This window comes from Oxyura jamaicensis, chromosome 12 (assembly GCF_011077185.1).
Source record: "Oxyura jamaicensis isolate SHBP4307 breed ruddy duck chromosome 12, BPBGC_Ojam_1.0, whole genome shotgun sequence".
NCBI lineage: Eukaryota > Metazoa > Chordata > Aves > Anseriformes > Anatidae > Oxyura > Oxyura jamaicensis.
This window is the reverse complement of record NC_048904.1, coordinates 6,189,428-6,216,171: the sequence shown is the minus strand read 5'-3', so window position 1 is coordinate 6,216,171 and position 26,744 is coordinate 6,189,428. Positions and strand designations below refer to the sequence as shown.

General features: G+C 61.0%; 1 protein-coding gene and 1 long non-coding RNA gene across 4 annotated transcripts; both read left to right on the top strand.

The window, feature by feature from the left end:
- The first annotated feature begins 40 nt into the window (after window positions 1–40).
- Window positions 41–26,725, top strand: TEX264 (testis expressed 264, ER-phagy receptor). 3 transcript variants are annotated; one of them, XM_035337325.1, is made up of 5 exons: window positions 41–230; window positions 1,197–1,480; window positions 4,569–4,790; window positions 21,287–21,458; window positions 25,900–26,725. In XM_035337325.1, the coding sequence occupies exons 2-5, from the start codon at window positions 1,202–1,204 to the stop codon at window positions 26,211–26,213; spliced, it is 987 nt and encodes a 328-aa protein (XP_035193216.1). In that variant the 5' UTR covers window positions 41–230; window positions 1,197–1,201; the 3' UTR covers window positions 26,214–26,725. The 3 variants fall into 3 exon arrangements, with proteins under 3 accessions (XP_035193216.1, XP_035193217.1, XP_035193218.1); XM_035337326.1 differs by lacking the exon at window positions 41–230 and adding an exon at window positions 261–371; XM_035337327.1 differs by lacking the exon at window positions 41–230 and adding an exon at window positions 286–323.
- On the top strand, window positions 13,159–14,598 carry LOC118173079. Its single transcript, XR_004753996.1, has 3 exons — window positions 13,159–13,274; window positions 13,890–13,922; window positions 13,957–14,598. It is a non-coding gene; the product is annotated as an uncharacterized LOC118173079 (long non-coding RNA).
- Window positions 26,726–26,744: the final 19 nt, after the last annotated feature.

Sequence of the window (26,744 nt, the reverse complement as noted above, 5' to 3'; positions counted from 1 at the left end):
CCCCCGGGGAAGAGGCGCTCCTCTGGGCTCCCCTCGCCCTGCCCGGGCCCGGGGCACCGTGGCCCCGGCGTGAGGGGACTTTGTGCCGGCAAAGATGGTCGCTGGGGCTCTCCCGAGCGTGGAGGAAGTGCTGACATTTATTTTTTCCTGTTTTGCAGAGGCGTGGGTGCTGCAGCCGCGGGGGGACGAGGCCGTGCGCTGCCGCTAGGCTCAGCACCCCCGCACCCCAGGTGAGCGGGGTCGGGGCGCCAGCCCCATGTCCCCGGGGCCTTACCAGGACGCGGCTTTTCGTGCCTGGTAAAGCTGAGCCCTCGGTGACTGAGGTGAAAAAGTTGCTTTGGACCGAGCGTGTTTATCGGGCAGAGCTCAAGGTGAATTGTTTGTTTGCAGTCTCGGTTTCAAATGTAGCTCCTGTTAGCAGTCCCCGAGGACCGTCGCGCACAGCCCTTGTCACTAGCGCTGGGTTTCGAGGGAGAACAAAGCACAAACAGCTCCCGCTTGCTGGGCCCGATCGCAGCTCCCAGTTGTGCTGTGGGTATGACCTAGCGGGAGCTGCTCCCCCGGCTGCTGTGCCACGCAGGCAGCGTGAGGAAAAAAAGATGCCAAACAAAATGGGAAGCCTTGGCTAGGGTTTTAAAAACTTTTAGATGGGGAAGAAAAAAAGCCATCCCAAGTGTTGGGGATGCTTCTCTAGCTGGGTCTTGTTGTCCTACTGAGCCTCCCTGTGCGCCTGGATCCCAGCACATGGGGCTGAGCTCTGAACCAGCTCCTTGCTCAGCCCCTCGAAGGCCTGGGCTCAAGGCTTTTTGTCGGTGGAGCTGCCTTGGCCAAGCCGTAGGGTCCGGTGTGTCTAAGTAATAAATTACTTGATTAAGGACCCATAATCTTTAGCACAGCGTTGTACATCTGCTTGTGATCTGTGCAGTGACAGGGGCTTGCTAGATCGCTTGCGATCTCCCTTGGGTGTGAGGCTGGAGGCGAGCAGCTTCGCTGGATCCTGGGCAATGGGGCTGGTGCCTCTCTGTCCCCACCCCTGTAAACACATAAATCCCAGGAGGCACCAAGGCAATATAATTGGTGTCTGGTGACCGAGCTGGAGCAGGTGAGCACGACGTGGGATCTTTCTGCTGAATGCTTTGTCCAAGCGCAAGCTTAACTCCTGCTCTCCTTCCTCTCTTCTCGCCGCTGTCGTGCAGGACCTATGAAGCACCAAGTGTCCATCATGTCCGACTGGGTGCTCCTCGGGCTGATCGGGGTGCTGGTCGTGCTGCTGCTGCTGACCGTCTTCGGCTTCGCTGTCTACTCGGGGCTCTTCACAGAGGTGGTGGTGAGCGCCGGCTCGCCGCCCATCGGCAGCATCACGCTGGCCTACAAGTTCAGAGTGGGTCCCTATGGTGAATCGGGGCAGCTCTTCACGGACGGCTGCAGCATCTCGTCGAAGCTCTGCTCCATTGGTGTCTACTACGACAACCCGCACACGGTAAGGTCTGCCTGCACGGCTCTGCAGCTCGGGCACCTCCCTGACGCTGCCTTGGGCACTTGCAGCTCACCCTCCTTCGGTGAGCACTGGGGCTCCTGAGGCCTCCAGGTCTGCGAGGGGCGATCTGTTCATAAACGCGTCTGAAGGCGGGTGGTGTCTTGGATACCCCTCGCTGGGAGGCATTGGGAGAGCAAAGCAAAGCTCTGGTGGCTCCTGCTGAACAGGCTGTACCCCTGCTTTGGTTACGGAGCAGAGCCCAGCACCCGTGGTTCCCCGATGGACCTGCCAGCAGGCAGTACAGCCAAGGCTCCTTCTGCTCTGTGGCTCCAGGCAGGTGGTCTCTTTGGCTTGCTGTGTCCCCATCCACGCTCCTCCTCCTGTTTCTGCTGTTCCCTGGTGTTTCCAAGCTCCCCGTAGTCGTTTCATCCCTCGACAGTTGTTACTGAAACCTCAGCAGGCGGGTGCTGAGGGCTCCTGGCTGATGAAATAGGGGCTCCACGGCCTGCTTCAGGTGGGGAGGCGAGCAGCGGGCGTGTGCTGACTGATGGCTACTAGCCAGAGCTCGGTGCTCTGGAGACACAGAGAGCGATAATGGCAAATGCAAGTAATTTGCTGGGGGACGAGTGGCGTGGCTGCCAGCTCTGGGTGGCACCGGGGCCTCCAGATAGCAGCGTGCAGACACCTGCCTCTGTGGACAGCCCGGCTCTCCAGTAATTCTGCAGTAACTGGTGTGATCCTGGAAGAATGCTGCAAGAGAGGAGTGCCAGGAGGGGCCTGTGGCCCTGCACATGTGTTTGGGTGCATGCGCTGGGGCTCAGAGGGGGCACAGTGGTTGGGCCAAGAGCTCTGGCTCTGTGCTGCTGCACTGCGGGGTGTTGGAGTGCCTGGCCCTGCTTTAGGAGCCCTCCTGGGCTGGGTAACGCCTGCCTCTGCTTTCTTGCAAAGTGGTGCTCCCGAAGGCCGGACCTGCTTAGAAGGAGCTTGTCCCTGTAAACGTACCTTGGAGGGGCCGTGTCTTGGCAGGCAGAGCAGGGCAGCTGCAGCTGTTGGAAGGGTGCAAAGCCGTGCTCGGCCCTGTCACTCTCCAGGAACGTGGTGTAGATGTATCTGTTCCTGCCCTGCACGTGGTGTCTCCTCCCAGCAGAGATGCTGCGGTGCCTTCAGCATCTTTGTGGCCCTTCCTTGGGCTCTCTCCAGTCTGTCCGTGGTTCTCTTGCCCTGGGGAGCCCAGAACTGGACCCAGCTCTCCAGGTGTGGCCTCACCAGCGCCGAGCAGATGGGAAGGATCACCTTGATGTGCTGGCAACGCTCCTAACGCAGCCCAGGACACCGCGGGCCACCTTTGCCATCCGGGCACAAGGCTGGCTCGTGCTCGCATTGGTGTCCACCAGCCCCCCCCCAGGTCCTTTCCTGCTGGGTCGCCTCCCAGCTGGCTGCTCCCCAGCATGTGCTGGAGGCTGGGGTTGCTCCTCCAGCCCACGTCTCCAGCCTGCCCAGGTCCCCCTGGATGGCAGCAGCACCCTCCTGGCCTTGCTGGCGGTGACCTGGCACCAAAAGCAGACCCGAGGGCAGCAGAGGTGCCCTGTGTGTCCCACAGCATCCCTGGCTGTGCACAGGCCACTGCCCCCTGGGTGTCCACGTGGTGGCTTCGAGTGCTGCAGAACCCCTGCCAGCACTGTTTTATGTGTCTTAATGGATGAGATTAATATTAATATCCCTATTCTTTTTCATTTTTATTCAATATTTAGCAGCCCAAAGGGCTTCCCCCACCTCTGGCAGGGACAAAAATAGCTCCTTGGCAGGGCCTGGCTGTGGCAGGCAGGCAGGCAGGCGGCTGCTCCCCTCCAGCCACGCACTTCTGACGCTCGGGGTGCGTGCTGAGGCCTCTCGCCTGCTGGGGCTTGATGCCCTGCCCAAATGCTTGATGGATGAGGCTGAAATGCTCCCTGGTGCAGGAGGGGCCTTGCTCCCACCATTCAGTGTCTGCAGGGTGAGGCCGCTGAACATTTGCCGTTGACCACGTTCCTGTCTCCTTATGGATGCCACCCCTAGCTTCATCTCTTGTCCAGCTCAGCAGAGCAAAAGTTGCTGTTTTGTGGGGCTGACTCTCCTTGATTCAGCTGGGCCTTCCCCTGGGGATCCTTTTCCCTGGGCTTCTGCTCCCTTTGGGGCAAATCACACCCTCTCCTGCCCCAGCGCCGCGGTGCTCAGCAGAGCCCGCCTGCAGCTCTCTCTTGCAGCACACGAGGGCAAGAGCGAGCTGTCTGGCCCACAGACGGATGCTGCTGCTCCTGGCGGTCTGTTCTCTTCCTTCATCTTTGCCTCTGTTCACGTTTCCTCTCTGGAGCTTCAGCACGGGTGGAGTTGGAGGCACGACTGGGGAGCCTCCTCTGGGAACTGAGACCCTTGTGGGGATGGAGCGGGGACATGGTGACACACTGCCCTCGCTGTTACCCTCCCTCTGCCTCTGTCACCCCGCGAGAGCCTCGCGATGCCGGGTCCCACAGCGTGTCTGTCTGTCTTGCTGCTGCTTTCAGGTGTCCTGGTGGGTCCTGGTGAGTTCTGCCACCTTACACGGCGTGAGGTTGGAGGCTTTGGTCCTCCAGCCCTCCCTGGCCAAAGGCAGCCAGGCGACGGCCACTCCTGGTTGCTGGTCACCCTGCCTTCTGTCCACCCAGCAGGCTGGAGAGCTTCAGGGGGCAGCTGTCAGGCTCTCCTGTTCCCAGCATGTTCCTGCGGCGTGCCACAGCTACACGTGCACCTGGGGCTTTGAGAGCTAGAAATGGAAGCCCCGACCTGGGTGAGCTTTGCTGTGGAGATGGCAGGAGCTCCCTGCTGTGGTTTCCCTGCCCCTAAAGCAGGGCTCTGTACTGAGGGGGCACCGTGGGGGCGGTCAGGAGAGACTCTTTCTGCGTGGAGCAGCCAGTACATGGCCGTGCTCCTGTCCTGGAGAGCACAGTCGGTGTGGGGCAGCATCGGTCGTGGTTGGGAGTGGGCACCTGCTTGCTGGGCAGCCTGGCCGCTGCGAGGCTCGGCCAGCATTCAGCCTCTCTCTGCTCCTGATGCCCCTGCCTGTCCCCCTGACCAGGTCTCTCCGGAGAAGTGTCGCTTTGCTATCGGCCGAATCCTGAGCGAGGGAGATGCGAAGCCGACGGAGGAGCAGATCCGGCAGTTCCAGAAGTACGGCTTCAAGATCTTCTCCTTCCCCACTCCCAGCCACGTGGTCATGGCGAGCTTCCCGTTCACCACGCCGCTGTCCATTCATCTCGCGGTCAACCGCGTCCACCCAGCCCTCGACACCTACATCAAGGTAAGCAGCGGCGGCGTGAAGAGCATCGCAGGCGTGCGGTGGACACTTGGAAGCTTCTCCTGCCCGCAGCTGATGGGGCTGCTCTGATCCGTCATCTACTGCTGGCCTTCCCTTGCGCGGTGCCGTTAAGATCTCCTCCGTTTGCCACCTGGCAGGTTGTTCCCCAGTGGGGACGTCCTCCTGGTCGCTCCTCGTCTGTTCTGCCGTCGTGTGTTTAGGAGAAGCAAATTCTCCTCTGCTGACTTGCGGATCTTCTCTGGAGCACGGAGATAAGTCTGGTTTTCCGTGTGAAGTTCTGGCTTGTTGCTAGGACCTGGCAGTCCGTGCCCCTTCAGTGCCATGTGTTATGCCATCAGACTTCTCTCTTTAAGCTGCCAGCCTTGCCTGTGAGGTGGCTGTCTTCTGGGGAGAGAAGTTAACAGCTTTCTGTCCCATGGACTCACAAGATGTGTTTCCAAGCAGACCACTGCAATTGGAGGCCGTTACCCTGAGGGCAGGTGGCTGCCCTGGGTGCCACCACCTCTGGCACCTCGCCGTGCTGCAGAGCCCATCTCTGCGGGAACACAGGCGGCTGTCCTCCTGCTTTGGGTCCTTCCGAAGCCACCTCTGCTGGCTTGCTCGTGCTGCCAGAGCAGCCACAGCGATCTGGAGCACATGGTCGGAGCGTGGGTCAGATGCATGCGGGTCGAAGCTCCCTGGGGAGCGCGGAGGGTCCTGGCTGGCCAGGTGGGGAGGAGAAGGGCCCCGTCCTTCCTCGTGGGGCAGGGTGCTGGGGAGGGGTCGGTGTTCAGCCCGCGGCTTATCTGGCTGCCGAGTTCCGCTGCTTTCGTTCCTTCGTGTCGAAGCGCACTATTTATAAACTTGCTTTTCCTGGCGAAACTCCCAGCCCTGTGGGGGAACCGTGCGAATCTCCCAGCCTGTGCCGTGCTGCGGGAGCGCTGCCTGGCTGCCAGCCCCCGGGCTGCAGCGGACCGGGGTCTGCCCCGGAGGTGCCCAAACCCCAGCCGTGGGTGCGACCGCTGCTGGCCCTGTCCCCAGAAGGTGCGTGCCATTGGAGGTGGGGTGGTTGTGGCTGAAAAGGGTCCTTCTGGGAGCACCTGGCAGCTTCTAAGGAGAACTCCCGCTTTTGAAATAAAATAATCACTTGGAATCCTATGCAGCATCCAGAGCAGTGCTCCAGAAGGAGGGGACGTGTCCTGATCTGTTTTTCCCTTCGTGCGGGTTAGGCAAAGTGCTCTGATCTTGAGCGAGCATACCTCTGTCACTGTCGCTGACCTGTGCTGGGTTTACAGGAGATGTTCAGCCGTGCAGGGAGCAGAGCTTTGGTCAGCCCTGGTGAGTTTCGGGGTGCACCCGGAGGAACCCAAAACCTGGCACTGTGCGGGCGTTGTACCACGCTGCCTGGCCAGGACCTGTTTCTCCTGTAAAATCCTGCTCCCGCACCTCCCCGTCTGGGGACGGGGAAGGAGAAGAAGGGGGGGGGGGAGGGAAACTATCATGGAAACGGGCGACCTGTGCCCAATTTGTGGTGGGAATGGGGGTTGCCATGGAGATGGCTGCTCCAAATAGCATCCTCCATCCCACCCCCAGCTGCCCGCTTCCCTCGAGCAACCCCAGACGGCAGCGAGACGGAGCTGCCGTATTTATTTATTTATTTTGTGCTGTGCCTGCTTGCTTCTGTTGCTGAGAGATGGGGGTCAGGCATTGCTGAGCGATGGGGAGCAGGCATGTGGCGCAGGGTCCCTCTGTCCCTGGCAGGGAAGGGGGCGTGAAGGGGGACAGGGTGACGGGGCTGGGGCACGGCGGGGGCGGGAGCTGGTTCAAGGGGAGTCAGCAGGAGGGGGAGCAGAGGGAGGAGGTGTGGGGCAGCAGGGGAAGGGTGCAAAGAGGGCTCTGGGGTGGCTGAGAAAGGGGGAAGGGGTTGGAAAGGGATTTGTGGTGCTGTGCTGGGGTAAAGGGGCCGGGTTTTGCCAGGCCAGGGCCTAGGGACCTCGGGAGAGGGCAGGTGAGCGGTGTTCCTGCCCAGGGGGGCTGGCTGGCAGCGCCTCGCTGCCAGGAGCTGCGTTCGGAGAAGCCCCAGAGACCTCGCTGGCTTGTTTTGCAAGTGCAGGTTATTTAAGGGATAGGCTGGGCTTGTTTAGCAGCCCTCCCGAGTGCTGTTTTCCAAACAGCTCCTGCCAAAGCCTCTCCCTGCTGCCAGCAGGTCTGCGCGGCGCTGTGCGGGGTGGTGTTCCTGCACCGCCTGGCTGGGGGGCAGAGCTGGCGCCTGGCTCCCTTCTTGGCTTCACCACGTCGCTGCCTCCCCCCTGCTTTCCAGCAGCCTGCAGCTGGCCCAGCCTGGCTGCCTGCGTGTGCCCTGTGCCAGCCTCACCCCCCCCCCCCAGCACAGCAGCAGCACGCTGGGGTCCCTGCCCTGTCCTGGGGCAGGCGGCAGTGGCTGCTCCCAGGTACCCCTGGCAGCTTGGAGACAGCGCCAGGGAGCCCCTGCGGAGTTGTTCCCCAGGGTGACCGTCCTTAGAGGCTCAGAGAGCTGGTTATTAAACTGTGACATCCTGCCATTTCCAGCAGCGTTTATTCTGGCTCGGGTTTAATTAGCTCTCTGCGGCAGGCTGCGGGCACGTGCGCTGCTCCGGCGAGCCCTGCGCAGTGGGTGGGCTGGCGTCGCCCGTCCCCAGAGCTCCCCAGGCAGCTGGAGAGGCAGTGAATCGCATCCCCGGGTGTCCTCTGGGGCTTGCAGCCCGCAGTGCTGCCCCCCCCCCAGACGGCTGGGACCCCCTGCAGGGTGGGAGCTGGCTTCTTTTCATGGGATTTTTGGGTAGGAGACTTGGGCCCGTGGCTGGTGGAGGAGAGAGTGCAGGGGGGGAGTAGTCAAGGAGAAGTGCTGTCACCGTCCCAGCCGTTCCCTGGGTGCTAGCAGTGCCGCAGCACAAGCTGGCAGAGGCCCTGTAGGACCACAGAGCTCCTGCCTCATCCACGGGGCACCACAGGGTGCTTTGCAAGGCAGGGTGCTCCCTCGTCCCCATGCCACGTATTGCTCTTGCTGCTGGAAAGCCTCAGCTCTTCTTTCTGGTATAAATGTGCCTGGCTCCTGCTCCTGGTCAGGGAAAATCATCATTCCTTTACCCACCAGCTTGAAGCGCCTGTTAGCTGAGCTTTGTTCCCCTTGTCAGCTGTGATAGTTTAGGATGAAGTCACTTCTTGCCTTCCACTTTGATAAAGTGACTACACGGAGCTTGTAAAGTCCATCACTGACACATTTTCCAATCTCTTCACAATTCCCAAATCCCTTTTTTGACATGTTTCCAGCCCAGGAACCTCTCTGAAATGTGGCTAGCAGAAGTGGATGCTTTGTTTCAGCCACGATCTCATTGCTGTAGGTGCTGGTGGCTTGCATGGCACATCCCCTGCTTGCTGCCCGAGCCTGCCGTCCCTCCCCAGCGAGCTGCATCACGTCCCAGCCAGAGTGGTGCCATTTCTGGACGTCCTGGGCACAGCGCTGTGTGCTACTGGATCCTGGTGGAAACCTCTCCTCTATCACTCCTCGTTGGCCCCAGGCTCGCTCCGAGCCAGCTGATAGGATCATAGAATATCCCGAGGGACCTGCAAGGATCATCGAGTCCAACTCCAGGCTCTGCACAGGACCACCCAAAAATCAAACCCTATGTGTGAGAGCATTGTCCAAACGCTCCTGAACTCCAGCAGGCTCGGTGCCGTGCCCGCTTCCCTAGGCAGCCTGCTCCAGTGCACGCCCATCCTCTTGGTGGTCCTTTTCCTAGCAGCCAGCCTGACCCTCCCCTGGCACAGCTCCACGCCGTTACCTTCGGACGTGTGCCGTGGTTGTTCCGTGCAGCTGTAGTTGCTCGTTGAGAATGGGAAATGGCACCAAGTCTCCGAGTGCAAGCGACCAGCACCGGTGCTAGTTCGTCCATCAGGCAGGTTCGTGGTCCCTGAAGGCGCCTGTCTCTGGCTGCAGAGGACCAGGAGCCTTCGTGGGGTCCTTTCTGCAGACAGGTCCTGCTGCTAGGAGGTCGCGTGGGTACGTGCGCACCTTGTGCTTCTCCTTTTGCCTCCCTTACCCCCATTGCTACGGCTTCTGTCGTTGTTTGGGTCTGTCAGGGTCACATTTCTCCTGGCTGTTATTATAAATTATCATCTTTAGAGATGCATTCCCACCCCAGACCTCAGCCACAGCCTTGCTGCTTTCTGGCAGCTCCTTTGGCCTCCTTTGAGCTTGGGCAGCCCCAGGCTGGATGCGAAGCCCTTTGCTGAGCTGAGACCACTCGGAGCTGCACGTCGGTCTCTCCGGGGAGGATGAGGAGCAGGATATCTTTATCCAGAACTTAGCACCAGCAAGCTGAGACTCGCAGCCCTCTCCGTCTCATCCCCTGGGCCTGGCAGGACTCTTCAGCTGACCGTCTCCCTCCTTACACCTGGGAGCTCTCTCATTGCTTGCAGCCTGGGGATGACCTCGCACAGTACGTCGGTGGTTTTCCGGGAGGCTGAGCTCTGTCTTCCTGTGCCGGGTGACCGGGGTCGGCTTGGGAACACCCAGAGGGTGGCTGGGGTGCAGAGGTGGTGAGGAGCCATGCAGGGCCTGGCTGGGGGGTGGCTTTCCCTTGCAGCCCCCTGTGAAGCCAGGCCTGGCTTCACGAGAGAGTAGTTTGTTTATTTATTTATTTCATTCTGTGTTTTGACCTCGCCACTCTGATCCAGCCCTGAGTAGAGAGGGTGAGCTGAGTCCTTACATCCCGGGCTTTGCCCCACTGGTGACAGCCAGCAGCAGGGCTGGCAAAGGTGAGAACGAGACAGGACCCTCTTCTTCTGCATCCTGCCCGTATTTCCCTCTTGGAAATAAAAACCCATCTGAGGTGCTGCTGTCACAGCGAAGGCTGCGATGTAAGCGGGTGAGATTTTGGCTTATTTTAGGGGAAGACAATTTAAGGACAGGTCGAGGGTAAGGGACAAGCTGCAGGTCTTCCCACCCATCCTCCCCCACCCCGGCCTGCTCTCAACGGCAAGCGCTGGGGGTGCCTTGTGTGGGTGTAGCTCGTCCTGGGGTTTTGCTCCCCTGTGCCGCTGGCACCCGGGGCTGGGCACGGCGCTGCTGCAGCCCCAAGCCCTGTGTGGGCTCCCGCTGCCCTGCCCGCGGGTCCCGGTGCCCGTTTCCTCGCCTGCTGACAGCTGGCTTTTCGTGGCCGCTCGCCGAGGCTCGCTGATAGCTGGCACCCCCCAGCTGCGTGTCAGATCACATCACTTCACGCGTTCGCAGCGGCTTCTATTTATTAAATATTTTTAGCAACACAGCTTCCCCGAGAAGTTTTCATCCTGCGAGCACGAGCGGTGCTGAGGTGGGCAGCAGGGAGAAGGAAGCCCGAGCTGCGGCGCACGCTGGGAGCTAAGCTGAGTGAGAGGGCTTCTCTGGGGGGCAGCTCCCTAATCCTTACCCTCTGTGTCCTCCCCTGGCACCCGAGAGCTCTGTGCTGGTGTGCCTGCAGCCTCCCACGCCTGAGCCGTGCTGCCCACCCCAGGAGAGCCTGAGGACCTGGCTCTGGTCTTTCTGCAGGTGGAGAACCGAGGGGCTGTGCTGTGTTGGCTCAGGCAGAGAGGCCTGGGCACCTCTCGACCCATCTCGGGGTCAGCTCCGCACGCGGAGAGGTTCTGCATTTAACCTGTTTCTGCAGAGCGCTGTGCTCCTCCTGCGTGCCTAATGGAACATATGGGAAGCTGGGGCTCTGCGTCACGTCTCCTGCCATTCACAGCGGGCTTCCCAACTTTCCCACTCGTCTGGGAGAAATTTGGCAGCCCCAGGCCACCACTCATCTGCTGGCGGTTTGCCTGTCGTCCTGACAGGCGGGTGGCTGACCCGTGGCCGGGCGCTGGATGCAGTCCTCCTCAGAGGCTGGGGCAGGCCTTGCGCAGGCACCTCAGCCTCACCGGTGTCTGCTCGCCAGTCCTCTGCTTCACTCCTGCTGCCTGGGGACAGCTATAAAACCACAGCTCTGGTGGCATCGCTGCTTTGAGCAAGAAAGAGGTTTTCTGGACAGCCTCAAAGTCCCTTCCTCCGCAGTTTGTCTCGTGTGAAATCACCATTCTTTTTCCTGACTTCTTGTTGACTCAGCGCAAGCATCGACCCTAGATACAGCTTCATTCACATCCTGGCTGGGGAAGCAGCTTGTGTGGGGCATGTGCTGCCAGCAGCCGGGGCCATCCCCGTCCTGCCTCGTCCTGTGCTGTGGAAGAGCAGCCACCGCCCCTGGGGCTGGTGCCTCAGTGTTGGGATGAGGATGCTGAGGGCCTGGGCTTGGCGCTCGTGTGGCCTTGATGGCATGAAATTCCCTTTCCTGGGAATTTCAGGCTGTTCCTGGCTGAGAAGGAACTGGCCTCTCCAACCTTGGAGAGACCGTGGCCAGGGAGGAAGAAGGGAGCGTTGTGGCCACCGGTGCATAGGAGCACCACGGGTGCTTTCCCATGCCATCCACCCTTTTGATCCGATTGCCATCCCCGTTCCTTTCCGAGGAGCCTTTCCGAAGGCAGCTCCTGGAAGGAGAGCAGCCTGCAACGGCCTGCCCTCCCGTGCACACAAAGCACGCGGACGTCACCGGTGCCCTACAGCCTGAAGTCTGCTGCGGTGCTGCTCAGCAGCCGGTGGTACTCTGGGTGGGCATTTTCATCCCCCGGCATCTTCCCAGAAGGGCGCAGAAGTTGCCTTGCTCTCCCAGCAGCTTCGCAAACCTCAGACCTGCAGCCTTGTAAAGGCTTACCCGGCCTTGCAAAACTGTCACGGAGATGTATCTGCTCAGGCACAAAGTTCTGCCCCCCCATTGCCTTTGCAGCAAGGATTAATGATCACGGAGAAAGGCAGGGATGTCTCACATGGCTGTCCAAGGGAGAGAGAGAGCAGAAATGGCTTGCCTTGGGCAAAGAGGGAAAGTAAAATACTACAGTGCTTTTCTGTCAGATCTCTTTATCGACTCTATCCGTATGCGTGTTCTCCCCTGAATGTATTTATAGAGCATCCCAGAGGATGCAGTCAGCTCAAAAGACTTCCTTGTCAGGCGTTTGAGGTGGCTTCAGCTCTCTTGGGCAGCAGCACAGTCCCAAACCTTTGGGCCTTACCTCCTTGCCAGCTTGTCAATTAATTCAGAGGTGAGATCGGTCTGCCTCGCTGCAATTATTTTAGCAGAGGCCTAATGAGTTTTTCCCGGGCTGGTTCTTCTCCGTACCCCTCTGAGCCAGCCTTTGCCAGATGTGCTGGCCTCGAGAAACAGTGAAATGAACCTGAACAAACCTGAAACCGCTTCTTAGAAATCCTGCTCCCTCCCAGCAAGGCAGGCTGGCCCACTTTCCATGGCTGTGAAGCTCCCGCTTTGAAACCTGCAGAGCTGCGAGATAACAGACTTGAAAGCAGCGGCATTTTTATGGCCAGAAAAGGTACGGCTGCACTATGACTAACTCGCGCTTCTTGGATTCTGGTTAGGTATAAAACGGCAGGAGAAAGCCGGCACCGTGCCTCTGCACTGAGCTGAAGTGCTGGCGGCTCTCCAGGCTGCTGGGCTGCAGGGTCGGGGGGGGAGCTGGGTCGGGAGGAAACCCCACCACGGGTCCTTGCTCCTTGGGTCCTGCTGCCATGCCCTGGGTGAGCTGTCTCTGGGCTTGGGGCTGCATCGTCGCCCCCTCCTCATGGTGGTGCCCGGCGGTGGGGTCACAGGCAGGAGGCTCGCTCCCTCGTGCGATGCAGGATCGCTGGCAGCCGCTGCAGGTGCTTGCTCCTGCAGGGGGTCCCGCCACCAAATGTCCCTCGGGGTTGCTTCTTTCGGCAGGGCTGAGTCCAGCCCCGCCAGCTCCATATGCCCGCAGCAGCCGCTGCAGCATCGCCGCGTGTCCCAGCGGGCTGCAGGAAACCGCGCTACCAAATCCCTCCTCCCAAACGGGCTCTGCGCTGCCCTGGGGCAGGACGAGGGCTTCTCCACGGGCTTCCCCTGCCTGCTGCCGTGGGGCTGCAGTGCTGCTTGCAGCCTGCCTGAGAAGGAAGGTCGGGGATCACGGGCTTTTAGAGCGTGCCGGGCAGCCCCCAGCACCAGGACTCCTTTTGTCCTGTTGCTTTTCCAGTGCCTGGCAGCTTGTTACAGCCTCTGCTGGAGCCAAACCAGGAGAGCTTGGGGTCTTTGACAGAACCCAGTGTCTGGTGTCTCTCCTCTTTGCCCACGCATGGGACCAGGATGGCTTTCTCCTGCTGCCAGGCTGCAGCGGGCAGAGGAGATGGCAGCACCCCACAGACTGGCTCAGGGCACCGTCGCCCTCCCTGTGTTGTCCTCTCACCACCTCTTCTGACACATCCAACTTCGGTATGGGAAGCCTGGTGGCAGGTAAGCACCTTACAAGTGTCCCCTTGGGGTGTGCCATGGCAGTGCCCTGCCTTTGCACCCCAACCCATCCAGCGTTTGCATTTCCTGGGCTCTTTGATGCTCTGGTGAGCACGGGGAGGTGGAGGTTCCTGCCAGCCTCCATCAGGTGCATTTCTGCTGGGTTTGTTGGAGTTGTGCGCTTCCTTAGCGGGGATGCCCTAGGTACAGCTTTTGGGGCAGAGGAGGCCATGGGTTGGGCTCCTGTGACCACTTTCTCCAAAACTTCTCTCTGAGAAAGAAGCAAAACACTGAGCTCAGTCTCTCGGGCTGTGAGCAGAGGGGGAGCAGAGAAGGGTCTCACAGGCTCGCAGGACAGTGATTTTTCAGCAGATTGTACGCTTGTTGTCAGGTACTCGCTCCGTCCTGTGTTACCAGCTCGTCTGCTGCTAGGATGAGGAATGACAGTGACCACCGGGGGACAAAAGAGGGGACAGAGCCGAGAGCAGTCGGGCAGCCGTGCTCATCCCCGAGCTGGCTGCTCATTGCTTGGGGCTGGGGCACGTGAGTCTGCGTCACCGGACTCCTGAAAACTGCTGCCCCCTCCTATCTGTGTACCATCAGCCAGAGGATCTCCTAGCGTACTCAGAGGTGGGGCTGTCCACTCCTGCAGGCTCTGGAGTGGATCCCAAGGCAGAAGTGGTGCTTGGTGTTGCCAGAAGGCCGGGGGGAGACATTTAAGGCGGCTGGGAGAGAGGTCAGACGTGGTGTGCAGGCCATGGGCTTCCAGGTGAAACCCACGCAGTGGGTGCCGAGGCTTCCAGGTGAAACCCAAACTGAGGTCCCCGTGCAGTTGGGGTGCATGTGAGAGTGCTCTGTTCCAGCTGTGCTGAGCAGGGAGGCACCGCAGGAGCCGTGGGCTCACTCCCGTGGCAGGCGCTTGTCTCTTTCTCCCTGGCCGGGTACTCTCAGCTGGGATTTATTTCTGCCAGGAGCTGATGGCAGCTGCTTCACACGCTGAAAGGTGGATATCCATCATCTGCTCTGGCCAGCTGCTCTGCTGCTCGTGCCACGCAGATTCACAGTTTGGGGTGAGATCCGTCTGGTGGTATGATAGCCAGGCTGGGAGCTAGGAAAAGCTTAGCGAGAGGTCAGCGGTGGAGATGGATTTTGCTCTGGTATTTCTCTGCTGGCCAGCTCGGGAGATGAGCCTGCGTGGCTGCAGGCACTGCCCGCTGCATCCCTGCTGGCTTGTAGAGTGCCCACAGGAGGGCTGGAGAGCTGCAGGAAGGGAGCAGGCTCTTGGAAGGGCAAAGTCAGACTGGGCTCTGTCCTTGCCTCATCGCTCCTGTTTCATCTGATGGATCTGCACAGTCAAAGCCGTGATCCTGAGCTGGCAGAGGAGGAGCATCCAGGCTGCGGGGGCCGCCAAAGCAGCTGCTGCCCTCCCTCCCTGCTGCCTGTGGCTGCTGAAAAACCTGGCTTTGGGGACACGGGGCACGTGAGCCTGCTCCCCACTGCCTGCTCACAGCATCACAGCGCTCCAGACCACGGTTATGGACCCGGCTGGCCGAGGAGGAGGAGGTGGAGGAAGAAAAGCAGGGCTGCAGTGGGGAGGCAGGCAGCCACCCTACCTCCCCTCCCCTCCACCTCCCTGCCCCAGGCAGTGTGGTGGAAGGGCTGTCAGCTCACCCAGATGCCAAAATGGTGCTGTATCCGTGGTTACTGATTTTATTATCACCTCTGGGCATGGCAGAGGCAAGAGACTGGGGTCACCATCCTGTCCCAGATGGGAATTTCCCCCAGTGGCTGCCAGACGAGCTGTCCAGGCTGGGGTGCCCGTGCTGTGCACCCGCCCTGGGCTGCACGGAGCAGAGCCAGCCCATCAGCACGGCTGCTGCTGCTTTGTCTCCCTTGGTGTCTCCTGCACTCTGCCTCCGCCTGGGTTTCCAGCACCTGCCTCTCCTGTCTCTGTGCCTTTTGCTCTCGGCCAGAGCACTGCCTGCATTGAGGATGTCCTGGGGGGAACCATGAACACAACACGGTGGGCAGCTCTGGGGCTCTGTTAGCCAAGCTCTCCAGCACGAGTCCTTGCCGCGCTGGAGCTTGCCAGGGTCACCAGCTCTTTGCTGCTGGCCTCTCCGGATTGTCAGCTTTTTGGGAAGAGGTGCGAGATCTTGGACCCAGCTCCTGGCTCTGAACACAGCTCTCCTGGAGCTTTGCAGGGAAATGCCTCTCTCTTTCATTTACAGAGGCTGATAAAAATCCAGAAAGGAGCTTGTCCTGAGCACTGGCCTGCTGTTAAAACACCGGTCCTAAAAAAGGAGACATCTATTGCTGGGGCAAGGGCAGCAGCAGTGGGAGCAGTGGCCGTGGGTGAATGTCCTGCTGCCGAGAGCCTGCGGGCAGTTCCTGGCACCCACGTGCAGCTCGTGCACGGAGCAGGAGCTGGAGCAGCCTTTCCACTGCTGTCTGCACCCGCCCGATAACACGGGGGAGCCTCCAGCCTGGGAGACGCACCTTCCACCTTCCACCATCTGATTTGCCACGATGCTGTGCTGGGGATGGGTCGGTGGACGTCGTGATCGCCTTCCTGCTCAGCAAGCCAGGCCAGAAACTGCTCGATCTTCTTCTTTGGTGGCATCCCTTGCCTTCTAAGTGAGGTGGCTGGAAAGGCCCCATCAGTGGGGAGGGAAGGACTTGTTTCACTCGCCGTGGCGTGTCTGGGAGGCAGGCAGCCTGCCTTCGGGCTCTGCTCTGCTCTGCCAGTGTCTGGGCCCCTGCAGGTCCAGCAAGGTGAAGTCCCTTAGCTCCTAAACTTTCTCTTTTTCGACTTTCTCCTCTGTGAAGGGGCGTCGTGAGGCTGACTTCGGCTCGTCAGGGACTATCTTCCATAAAGCCTTGGAGCAGGGGCTGTTGCGGAAGGTGAAGGTTGTTCCAGGAGGTGGGAGAGGACAGGGAGGTTATTTATTCCACTGTGCCGCTTTCTTCACGGGGGCACGGACATGGCACGTGTCCTGAGCGTGACCAACAAGCCTAACGAAGACCCGCGGTTCAGAGAGGCTCTTTGCGCCGCGTGCCCCCTGTAGCGGACTCCCTGGCTGAGGGATGCGTGTGAAACATCTCAGGCGGTGAGTCCTTCCCTGACGAGGCAGTGGGATGCCCTGCCTTGACGAGAGGCCGATAAATTGCCACAGCTGCTGCTCCTGCCCGCCTCGCCAAGGCAACAGAGCAGGCAAAGCGATTTAATGCTGCTCCAGTCATCCGTGATGGCAGAGATCATTGCGTCGACCTCTTCTTCGCCTTTGTGATTAATGCTGAAAAAGCATCCTCTGAGGGCTGGGAGGCCAGTGCTGGCCCCTGGGGAGCCGCGCTCCGAAGCAGAGGCAGCCCTCCAGCTGTGGTCCTCGCCTCCCGTGGCCTCACCCCCCTCACGCACGGCTGTCGGGCTGCACAGAGCGATGAAGGTGATGGGAAGAGGAATCCAGGGCGGGTTCCTCAAGTGAGGAGAGGTTGTGCGGGCCTGCACAGATTTCTTGTCATACAATGAAAGCACAGAATTTGGTCTTTCAAGTGGTTAAAGCCAAAGTCCCACGTGAAAGCCATGGGGGAGAAGGGGCAGGTAGGAAGGGATGTGGGCCAGGCGGCTGGGATTTGTGGTTGGAGGAGTGTGAGAGCACGAAAGAGCTCCAAGGGGAGATGGTTCCTAAGGGCTTCACTCACCTGTCACAAGTACAACAGCAAGGCAGAATTTGGTGGCATTGGGTTTTAAGGAGTCGTTGAGAAAAAAAATGTTTCTAATGCAAAGTTTGCTTCATTTCTGAAACTCTGCTCAGGGCTAATTGCTACCAAATAACCGTGACACCGGGATGACCCAAACCTCATGAACTACGTCTATCACAATCCTTCTCCTCCTTCTGTGGGTGAGGTTCCCGTGGCTGGGGGCACAGAAAGATGTCCCTGGAAGCTCAGGGACGAGCGCACGGAGTGTGTCGGGGCAGGCTGCAGCCGTGTCTCTGCAGGTGGAGGGTGCTGGCTGTGCTGCGGGGTTTCTCCCGCAGGTGCTGCAGGAGTTGTGAGGAAGAGGAGGAGGAGGAGGTCCGTGTCTGCAGATCTGGAGGAGAGAAGGGTCACGATCACTGCACCCATCCTGCAGAAGAGTGCTTGTGGCTCCGTGGCAGCTTCAAGCAGTGACCGGCACCCCCGGGAGGCCCTGTGCGCTGGCAACAAGTCCACGCGGGATCAATTCCGTGCCTCGCAGCTTGGCCAGGCTGACAGCAGCCTCTTCCCAGTTCCTCGGGCCAGGAGCCGCCAGTGTTTGGGCCCCAGGAGGCGCCGGGCGGGCGAGGTGTAAATTGCATGGCGGGCTGCCTCTGCCGAGGTGAAAATGAAAAATTCTCCCATTGCTCGAGCCGGGAGTTTCGCAGCTCCCACGGTCCAAATGCTCTTCCCGTCACCGCTGCGGAGAGGCGTGGGGGCTGGTTGTTGCCTGCCTGTCCCGGAACCAGGAGGGCGTCGTTTTTCCTGCTGATGGAAGTGGCTTTTCTTGGTCGCAATGTCACCTGTTTCTGCAACACCTCACAGCCTGAACAACTTGGGAGGGGAGAGAGGAAAGCAGAGCTGTACCCACGCTGGGGCCGGGCTGGCGATATCCCAGCGAGGAGCAATGTTCTGGTGAGGAGCAACATCACAGGATCACACAGTGGTTAAGGTTAGAAGGGACCCCCGAAGGCCAGCTGGTGCCCGCCCTGCTCCAGCAGAGCTACCCAGCACATGCTGCCCAGGACCACATTCAGGAGGCTGCTGTCTGGCTCCAAGAAGAGGGACTCACGGCCTCTCTGGGCAACCTGGGCCGCTGCTGCGTCCCCCCCACGGTACACCAACGTGTGCTGATGTTCAGAGAACCTCCTGTGGTCCGGTTTGTGCCCGCTGCTGCTCACCCTGTCCCTGAGCATCGCTGCCGAGAGCCTGGCTCCATCCTCCCCACACCTCCCCTCGGGAGGTTCCAGACACGGACGAGATCCCCCTGGAGATGTCCTGTTGAGGGGCACTGCCGGCCGGGCCCCGTGGTGCTGGGAGCTGCGCGGGCCCGGTGGCAGAGCCCGCCGGCACTTTCTAGCACTCGCGGTCTAAGATAAGCCGGGATGACACACCGCGCGTGGAGCGTGTGAGGAGAGGAGGAGGATGTGGCACACAGCACGCCGTCCCTGCCGCGCTAGCTGGTGGCTCGGTTTCAGCGTGCTGAGCTCGAGGTCTAATTTTAGGGGCTGATTTTAGGGCCCTTCAGCTCCAGGCAGTTTTGCTGTTTCTGTACGCCCCTGGCCCAGCGGGGCAGGCACCCTGAGGGCAGAGGCAAGTGGGATGGTGCTGGAGGAGCCCAGGCGAGCACTGCAGCTCCCCCACCGGCCTGGTGCCCAGCCTGGGGATTTGTTGTCCCTGTCCCCAGCCCGTGGCCTGTCTGTTGAGCTGACAGCCCTCTGGTCCGCTCTGCTTGTCTCACTGTCTGCCTTTTGCATCAGCTGCAAGAGGAATGTCAGCCGACAGAGCCGATGCCTTCACGGCTGCTGGGGAGAGGCAGGTTTGTGCCCCAAACAAACCCGCAGTGCCCAGCGTCCTCCCCTGGGGGTTCCTTGTCCCCAGGGGCTGGTGAGCAGCTCCTCACCGTGGCCCAGGATGGGACAGGAACCCGTCCCGCCCTGGGCGCTGCTGTGGGAAGGGTGAGTTTACAGACAGCGCTGCATGACCTTGAGGAGAGGCCAGTCCCCTGCTCTGCCCTACTTGCTCCGGTCCTGCTGTCCTCGCCAGAAGCCTGCCCCGATGCTGTGAGTGTCTCGCTGCTCGCATCTTGCTGAGCTCCTCCACCCATGCAAGAACAGATCTGATCTGGCTCGAGGGCTCTGCCGTGCAGATTCCACGTCCACCTTGCTGCTCCATCTGTTGGCTTCGCCGCAGTCAGCAGAGGGGCTTCCTTCTCGCCTCCAAAGTGTGTTACTGCCTGTTGAGCTTGTCTTGTTTTGCCATGTAGTTGAGCCTTTCCTAACTCGCTGCCTGCTCACGCCTTCACCTTTGGACTCGGAGTGCTGGCTGCCACCTCGCTTCCCCTCTGGGACGTTTGTTGAGGGGCGGCCGTGCACCCCCAGGCCCTGCGAGGGGTGGGATGCTCTGGGAAGCAGTGCAGCAGCAGGGGCTGGCAACGCTGCTCTGGATCACAACTTGATTTGCAAAGGCATAAATTAGGCAGCTGGGAAAGCAGTGAGCTCATCCCCACCCGCGCACGGTGGCGGGGGCAGAGTGCTGGCGATGTCCCCTGGCTGGTGGCTGGCCCCAGATCTCCGCAGCGTGATGTAGCTGCCGGGGCCTGGCCCTAGGAGATGGGAAGCTGACTGTCCCCATGGCACCCTCGTTCTCACTCCATCCTGCAAGCCCGGGCTGCCGCAGGTCACGCAGGACGGATGGCTCTGTGGATGTCCCCACGGGTCTCACAGGACGGATGGCTCTGTGGATGTCCCCGCAGGTCACGCAGGACGCTCTGTGGATGTCCCCACTGCTCGGAGTGTTGCTCTCCTCGTTTCCACCCCGTGCGGTGCTGGCGCAGGCAGCGTGCAGCCCCCGTGCTGGTGCTGCCATCCCTCCGAGGCACTGCACCGATGCCCCCCGGGTCCTGCTCCGCTGCCACCCAGCACGGGCGGTGATTTCCTTTCGCTTCAGCGTTGTCCCACTGACGCGGTTCCCTGCCATCGCTTTTGGCTGCGGGGCACCGGCGTCCTCCTCCCTTCAGGCAGACGTTTCTGTCAGCCCTGCCCTAGCACTGCCTCACCTCTCTCCCGGACCTCTCACAAGCGGCTCTGTGCCAGGATTTCTGCGCTTCAAGTGCGTGGCAAGGGCAGTGGTCGTGCTTGAAGGGCATCCCTGCTCTTGCTGTACAACTGGGAGGGCGGTGACAGCAGCCTAGGTGAACTGTAGGGAAAGGCTGTGCACCAGATCCCAAAGTGTGCTTTGGGAAGTCAGCCTGGGACGTCCTGGTGCCTGCCCACTGCCCTGAGGTCTTGGGTCTGTTGGAAAACAAATCCAGGGAAAGTCTCTTTGCTCTGAGTTCTTTGAATTGTTCCCGTCTGCAGTAAGGGGGGCGGGGGGCAGCTGGATGCATCCAAAAAACCTGTGAATCTTGGAGATATCCGTCTCGGGTATGTGTTGCAGTTACCTAAAATAGCACAACAAGCTGAAGTTGGGCTTGTGGTTGGTGGAGCAAGGGGCAGAGCGGCAGGGAGGATTCTTGCCTGGCTTGTTGCTTAAAAAGCAGGAGTGAGATGAGCCGCCCCTGCTCCGCTGCTAAAAACAGCCTGGCTTGCTTTTCTTTAACCCGGTGTTGCTCTGCGTGTGTTTGCGTTTCACCTGCCTGCAAGTGGGAGCTCTGGGCTCGGGGGGTGTGGGATGCCAGCCCACGCTGCTGGCGTTGGTAGCGCAGCATCCTCCTGGGGACACGGTGAATGGGGGCTGCGCGGCGCTCCGCAGGGCCCCTGGCTCCCGAAATAAAGGTCCTGGGTGTCCTGAGGAGGGGAAAGGCAGAGAAAAAGAGCAAATACGACAGGGATGCTCTCGCTTCTCACCCAGCATGAGGCAGCCTGCCCTCTGCCACGGGGCAGCATGGAGCCTGGCAGGAGGCTGGGCTGCAGGGAGGGTGAGGCAGAGGAGGAGGGAGGCTGAAATGCCACGGCTTCGTCTCCAACTCCCCCTGCCCTCGCGCTCCTGAAAGGAGCTGCTTGAGCTGACGGTTCTGGATTATATTAATTAGCAGAGAAGCTCTCCGCCCGCTGTAGGTCCGTGCAGAGAGGCGGGGACGGGATGTGGCAGGGGATGGGATGCGGCAGGGTCTGCCCGAGGCAGCTGCGGGCGCCCCAACCCCCCACCCCCACCCCATGGTTGCCCCCTGGGCCTGTGCCCTAGCCCCACTTCAGCCTGCGGCGGCCGGTCTGGGGCAGGCCAGATTGCCGCCGCCGCTGCCAAAACCACCTCGAAGCCCTGGGGGGGCCGTGGGGGTCAGTGAGTGCCCTGGCTCCTGCCCGCTGGGGAGGTTGGGCCCCAGAGGGAGTTCACCGAGCCTGGGGTTGGGCTGGGTGAGCCGAGGCTGATGCCCGGGCTGCCTCTGTCTTTCAGGAGAGGAAGCTGTGCGCCCACCCCCGGCTCGAGATCTACAAGGAAGACCGCATCTATTTCGTGTGTCCCCTTGCCCGCCAAGGGGACTTCTACGTGCCCGAGATGAAGGAGCTGGAGAGGAAGAGCAGGGCAGTGGCAGCTGAGGCCGAAGACGCGCAGACAGACATCACAGGTACCGTGGCTCGTGTCTTCCTGCGGCGGACTCTGCCCACCTGAGCCGGGGGTCCCAGCGCCCCGATGCTGTTCTGGAGCAGGCGGAAGCAGGGGCTGCGCCGTGTCCTCCCAGCGCCTGCCCAGGGCTCGGCAAACCTCTTCCCATCCCCTGGACTGACGTGGCAGAGCTTGACCTAACCCTGGGGGGGCACGCCGTGCCCTGGGGAGCACGCGGTCCCGCCCGTGGCAGGGCTCAGAGCTGCTCTCGGCACGGCCGCAGGGCCGGCGCCAGTCCGTGGTTGTGAAAGCAGAGCTGGGTACCGAAGCTTTTGGTTGCAGCTGGGCTTGTTTTTCTCCTTGTCACATACATCTTTCTTGAGCTCATCTTCATCTGTTACATGTTGGGATTGCGAAGAACTTAAATACCAGGTTTCTGTAGCTGGTGGCGGAGTTGCCCGCTAGCATCTGCTTGGAGAGATCTGTTGGAGCCTGAGTGTATTTATACAGGAAGGGACCACAATCGCTGTAGGCGCGGAACAGCAGTGCTATAGTAACCCGAAATGCTAGCTGCCGCGCTCGGCCCACGTGCTCACATGGCTGCGAGATGCGGAGCCGTGCGATGGCTGCGGCAGGCGGGCGGGGAGGGCTCCTGCCCTGGGCGGGCTCCGCTGGGCCCCCAGGCGTGCCTAACGGGCATGAAAAAAACATGACCGCGTGCGGCGGCCGGAGCACGCCTCGCTACCTCGGGGGCGGTTTGGTAATTTTTTTTACACGTCTTCGGTTTTGGATCGCTTTAATTCTTAATCGCGTTCGCCGTAAAAGCAAGCCTGGGAATTGCTTTCCGAGAGCTCTGTCCATTTAGCACTGAAATTAAGAGCCTAATTGGAGCGGCGTCCCAGCGCTTCGAGTCCTGGTATTTCCAGGGCACTCGCCCTGCTCTCCGCTCTTCTATCTGCGGTGTGGCTGCGGTGACTGCTCTGCGTGACAGCCCAGCTTTGCCACGTCCCCGAACGTGCCACGTCCTCCCGGCACCTGCCCGCAGCCCTGTGCCAGGCTGGGTCTGTGGTGGGGTCACGGCTGCACGTGTGGCGACGCGTGTCGCGGTGCCCAGCGCAGTGCCGAGCCCTTGGCTGGCTCCCTAGGCAGCACTGAGCCCACAGCTGCTCCTCGGGGTTTGCAGCCCCCTCGCCGCACGCCCTGGGCAGAACCGACACGTCCAAAAGCTCCTTGAGGTGTGGGGCTCCTGCGATCGCCCCTTTCTGCAGGGCTAGCCTCTGAGATGTGGGCCTGGAGCAACCCTGCTCATGGGTTTGGGGGCACCGGGAAAATCTGGGGGGTTTCGGTGCCTCCCGGTGCTGCCTGTCGCTGCTGGATCTACGCAGCCACTTTGTTCCTCCGGGGCTGGAGCAGTTCTGCAGCACTGCAGAGCCAGGACAGAGGTGCAGCAGGCTCTGCTGTTGCTCCTCGCCTTTCGGCTGGTGCCATACTGAAGTGAGTGACTTGCACGTGCAAGAAAAGCTTCGGGTTGTTTTCTTGGACGTGCATGGCCTGGCCATGGAGTGGGGGAAGGTGAACCCCTGATGCCTCGCCTTTCTTCACGTTTGGGCTCATCCTGCTAAGTGCTGTGTGCCTCCGGCTCGGGGCAGAAGCAGCGACTGTTAACGCACGTGGGGAATGAGCCGGGCAGCGCGGCCGCCTCTGCAGCAGCTCTGTCCCTTCTTTGCCATCATCAGGGTCATCGGAAAGACAGGAAGCATTTTTTGATGGCAGCTGATGGCTCTCCAGGGGCCAGTGTCAATCACCATTAGTTGTTTTCTACTTAATTATTTTCTGAGGCTTTCGCACCAGGGTTGTGCTCAACGGCGTGCTCTCCAGCACGGCCCTGCCGCGGTGTGTGGATGGGAAGGCAAACAAGAGCAGCCTCTTGCCAGGGCCCTCCTGGCACAGGCACCGGCACTTTCAAAGCGCATGGCCTTGGCCGGGGTCTCAGGGCTGCTTCTCCTGGCCCGAGCCCAGCCAGCAGCCTGCTCTGGAGAGGAATTCCTCCAGCCTGGGCTGTGCGTGCTGGTCCCAAAGCGGAGGTAGCCTCATCTGCACGGTGCCCTGCACCCCAGGGGATGCTGTCCCTGCCGGGGACCATGCTCAGCCCCAGAGATCCATCCGAGGAAGCTGTGGACTGAGGTCGCCTGCCCCTTCCCTACCAGTGAGGGTTCCTGTTCTTGCCCCGCGCGCCGGGGCTGGCCCCGTCCTGTGCGGAGGAGGACACGGCTGCTGAAACGGGCGGGTGTGCCAGCTGAGGCAGCTCAGACATGATCGGAAGTGACAGAAAGTGCCTGGCTGAAGGGAAGCATGGCTATTTATTGTAGCCCTCGGAGCGGGGCTGGGACGAGGCTGCTGGGGGCAAGGGCAGATGTCTTCTGCGGTGCCGGCTCGTAGCAGAGTGCCGGCAGCTGTAGGTCGCCTTTATCCATCTTCAGCATCCCGAGCCAGTGCTCGTCTCCTCTGGTACGGTGTGGTGTCTGCGAGTACACAACGGCTCCTGGCCAAAACTGCCCCCCTTGGTGCAGGACGGGCGTTGTGCAGCCAGGGGAGGACGTGGAAGGACTGGGTGCCCCCTGCTTTATGAGGGACGTGGGGTGGACACAACCAATGCAGCTGGAGCCCTGGTGCCACGGTGCCACTGTGCCGGGCCATGGTGGGAGTGTCTGTGCGACCTCAGGTCACTGATGTTACACCAGGCCTTTAGCCAGATTCAATTGTTTGTTTGTTTTTTTTGAGGTGGAGACCTGCAAAAGCCTTGGTTGGCACCAGGAGCTCTCAGCCTTCACACAGAAAGAGAAGGGAGCTGCTGCTGTGCTGTGTCCTGCGAGGACGGGAGCCCAGCCACCGGGCTGCACATCCCACCCGGCCCCATCCCACTCTGTTGGTGCTCAGCACCCCCTTTCCTCAGCCGCCACGGCTGCTCGTCGCATCCCAGAGCGTGGCAGGTCTGGGGAGCAGGTTTGTCCCGTGGGAGCTGGGGCTGCCGCTGCCCTCCTTTTCCCGCACCCTTTTCCTTCCCAGAGGCTCCCCGCTGACCCCGTGCCTGGCCAGGGGCGTCCCGCTGAGCACCTCCCCAGGATCCTGCCAAACACCTCTTGTGACTCGAAGGAAATGCAGTTCTCGTGCTGAGGCACTCCAGGAGGCGTTGGCATAGGCACTGCACGGGGACGACGCTCCTTCTGCCGCTCGGGCAGGCATCACCGTGCTGGGCTGTTATTAATCAGCAGTAAATATTGCATATAACTGATGGAAAACAGGAGGCCGGGCCTTCCACGTTTGGGGCCTCAATTATCCCTGGCTTTCACCGAAGAGGATTGCTTCTCCGCATAAAGCAGGCACCCGCATGGCTCCCCTGCGGGGTGGCACCGCGCGATGTCCCCATGCGCTCCCCGCTGCTCCCCGTCCTGCTGCTGGCACCGGGCACCCTGGCGGCTCGCGAAGATGGGGACAGGTCCTGCCCTGGGCTGGGTGACCACTGCGCCGCGTGGCCAGGTCCCCGTGCCCTCACTGGTGCCTCTGCTGCCCGCTGCTCAGAGGCAGGAGGGTGAAGATGGAGAGGGGAAGCAGGGGGCAGCGGAGGCAGCACCAGCCGCTGGAGGGATGGGCTGCTGCTGCTGGCCAGCGCTCGCCGCTGTTGTCATAATTAACAACGTGAATCCGTGATGTCATAATTAACAATGATTAGTGTTTTACAGGACGGCTTTGTCTCCCAGCTGGTTGCTCTGGCAACAGCACTCAGCTGCCGGTCTCAATCTGACACCCTCGTCTCGTTGTCAACTCTTTAATTGTGTTGTTGGCCGAGCTAATGAGATGGTGACATGGGGAGAGCTGGTGGAACAGGGCGCATGGGCGCCTGCTCCCAGTCCCCAGGCTGCCCCATCCTGCTCGTGGCCACCCCGGGCCACCCCCTGAGCTGAAGGCTCCGGGTGCCCAGGGCACAGCACCTCCATCCTGCCGCTTCCCTGGGGCACGCGGGGCAGGCTGGCTCACCCAGCGGGCAAGAAGGACCCGGGGCAAGAAGGGCAGACGTGCCCAGGGCAGGCAGCAGGGAGGCACGTGGCCATCTCCTCCCAGCCCTGCCCCTGCTGCACTGTCCCCTTGTGACCAGGTGGCCTCCCTGGGTTTGACAGATCTGGGGATGTGTGTGGGGCTGGCCCACATCTGGGCTTGTTTTCACAAGCTGGTTTATGCTTTGCTGTCAGGGAGCTGCTCAAGTCTGGCCGTAAGGAAGCGGCCGCCACTGTCCCATTGTGGGGTGTGCGCACTTGCCTGGGCCCTGTGGCTCTTTGGAAAACCACAAGCTGTGGCCTGGCACTTTGCTGGGGACTCCGAGTTCCTGGTGGCTTCGGAGGCTGTGGCACCCAACCGTCCTCTGCTCCCCAGAGCATTCACGCCCTCCCCTTCTCTCTCCGTTCCAGGGGCTGACACCATGAGCGAGGCCAGCTCCATCAGCATCGAGGCCACAACTGACAGCAGAGACACCTCGGTGGCCACCTCGGTCCTGCTGCCCTTCCCGGCTGGCCGGGGCCGGGAGGAGGCCGACAACCGCAGTGAGCACAGCTACAGCGAGTCCGGAGCCAGCGGCTCCTCCTTTGAGGAGCTGGACCTGGAGGCTGCTGGGGACGGGGAGGGTGCTCTGGGGCCGCTGCTTGTCACGGCCTACACAGAAAGCCAGGAGGTCTCAGACAAGTGGACCAAGGAGCCCATTGCTGCTGAGCGAGGAGAAGAGTAAAGCAGAGGCCTGGGCCCCCCCCCGCCTTTGTGGGGGGACCCGAGCCAGCTGGCTGCCTCTCCCCCCTCCTTCCTCTCCAGCCACGAGATTCCAGTCACTGAGCCCTCCCGGGACCGTAGCCCTCGTGGGACGGGGGTGTGAGTGGGTCAGGGGCTGCTGGCTTGGTGGTTCCCCTGCGGCGCTTGGGTGCGCGGGGTAGATGCGGGCCGGGGCAGCGAAATGTGTTTGCTGTTCATGTGTCTCTAGGTGCATTGCAAGTTCTTCGCAGGCATCTCCAGGGGGGGACCGCACCGGTCCCTCCCCTTCTCTGCTGGTGCCCCTCTCACCCACGGCTTCTCTCTGCCACGCAGATGTGTGTTCTCTAGCATGAAAGAGCAATGAGTAGGGTTGGTTGGTTTTGTTCCCCTCTTCTCTTTCCCTTGCTGAAAATGGAAATGTCCAGTATAAAACTGTCCTGGACCTGCCATGGGTGCTTCTGGGGTCTATAATAAAGTGGATGCTTTTCCTCTGCGCTGGCCGGTGGCTTTCCTG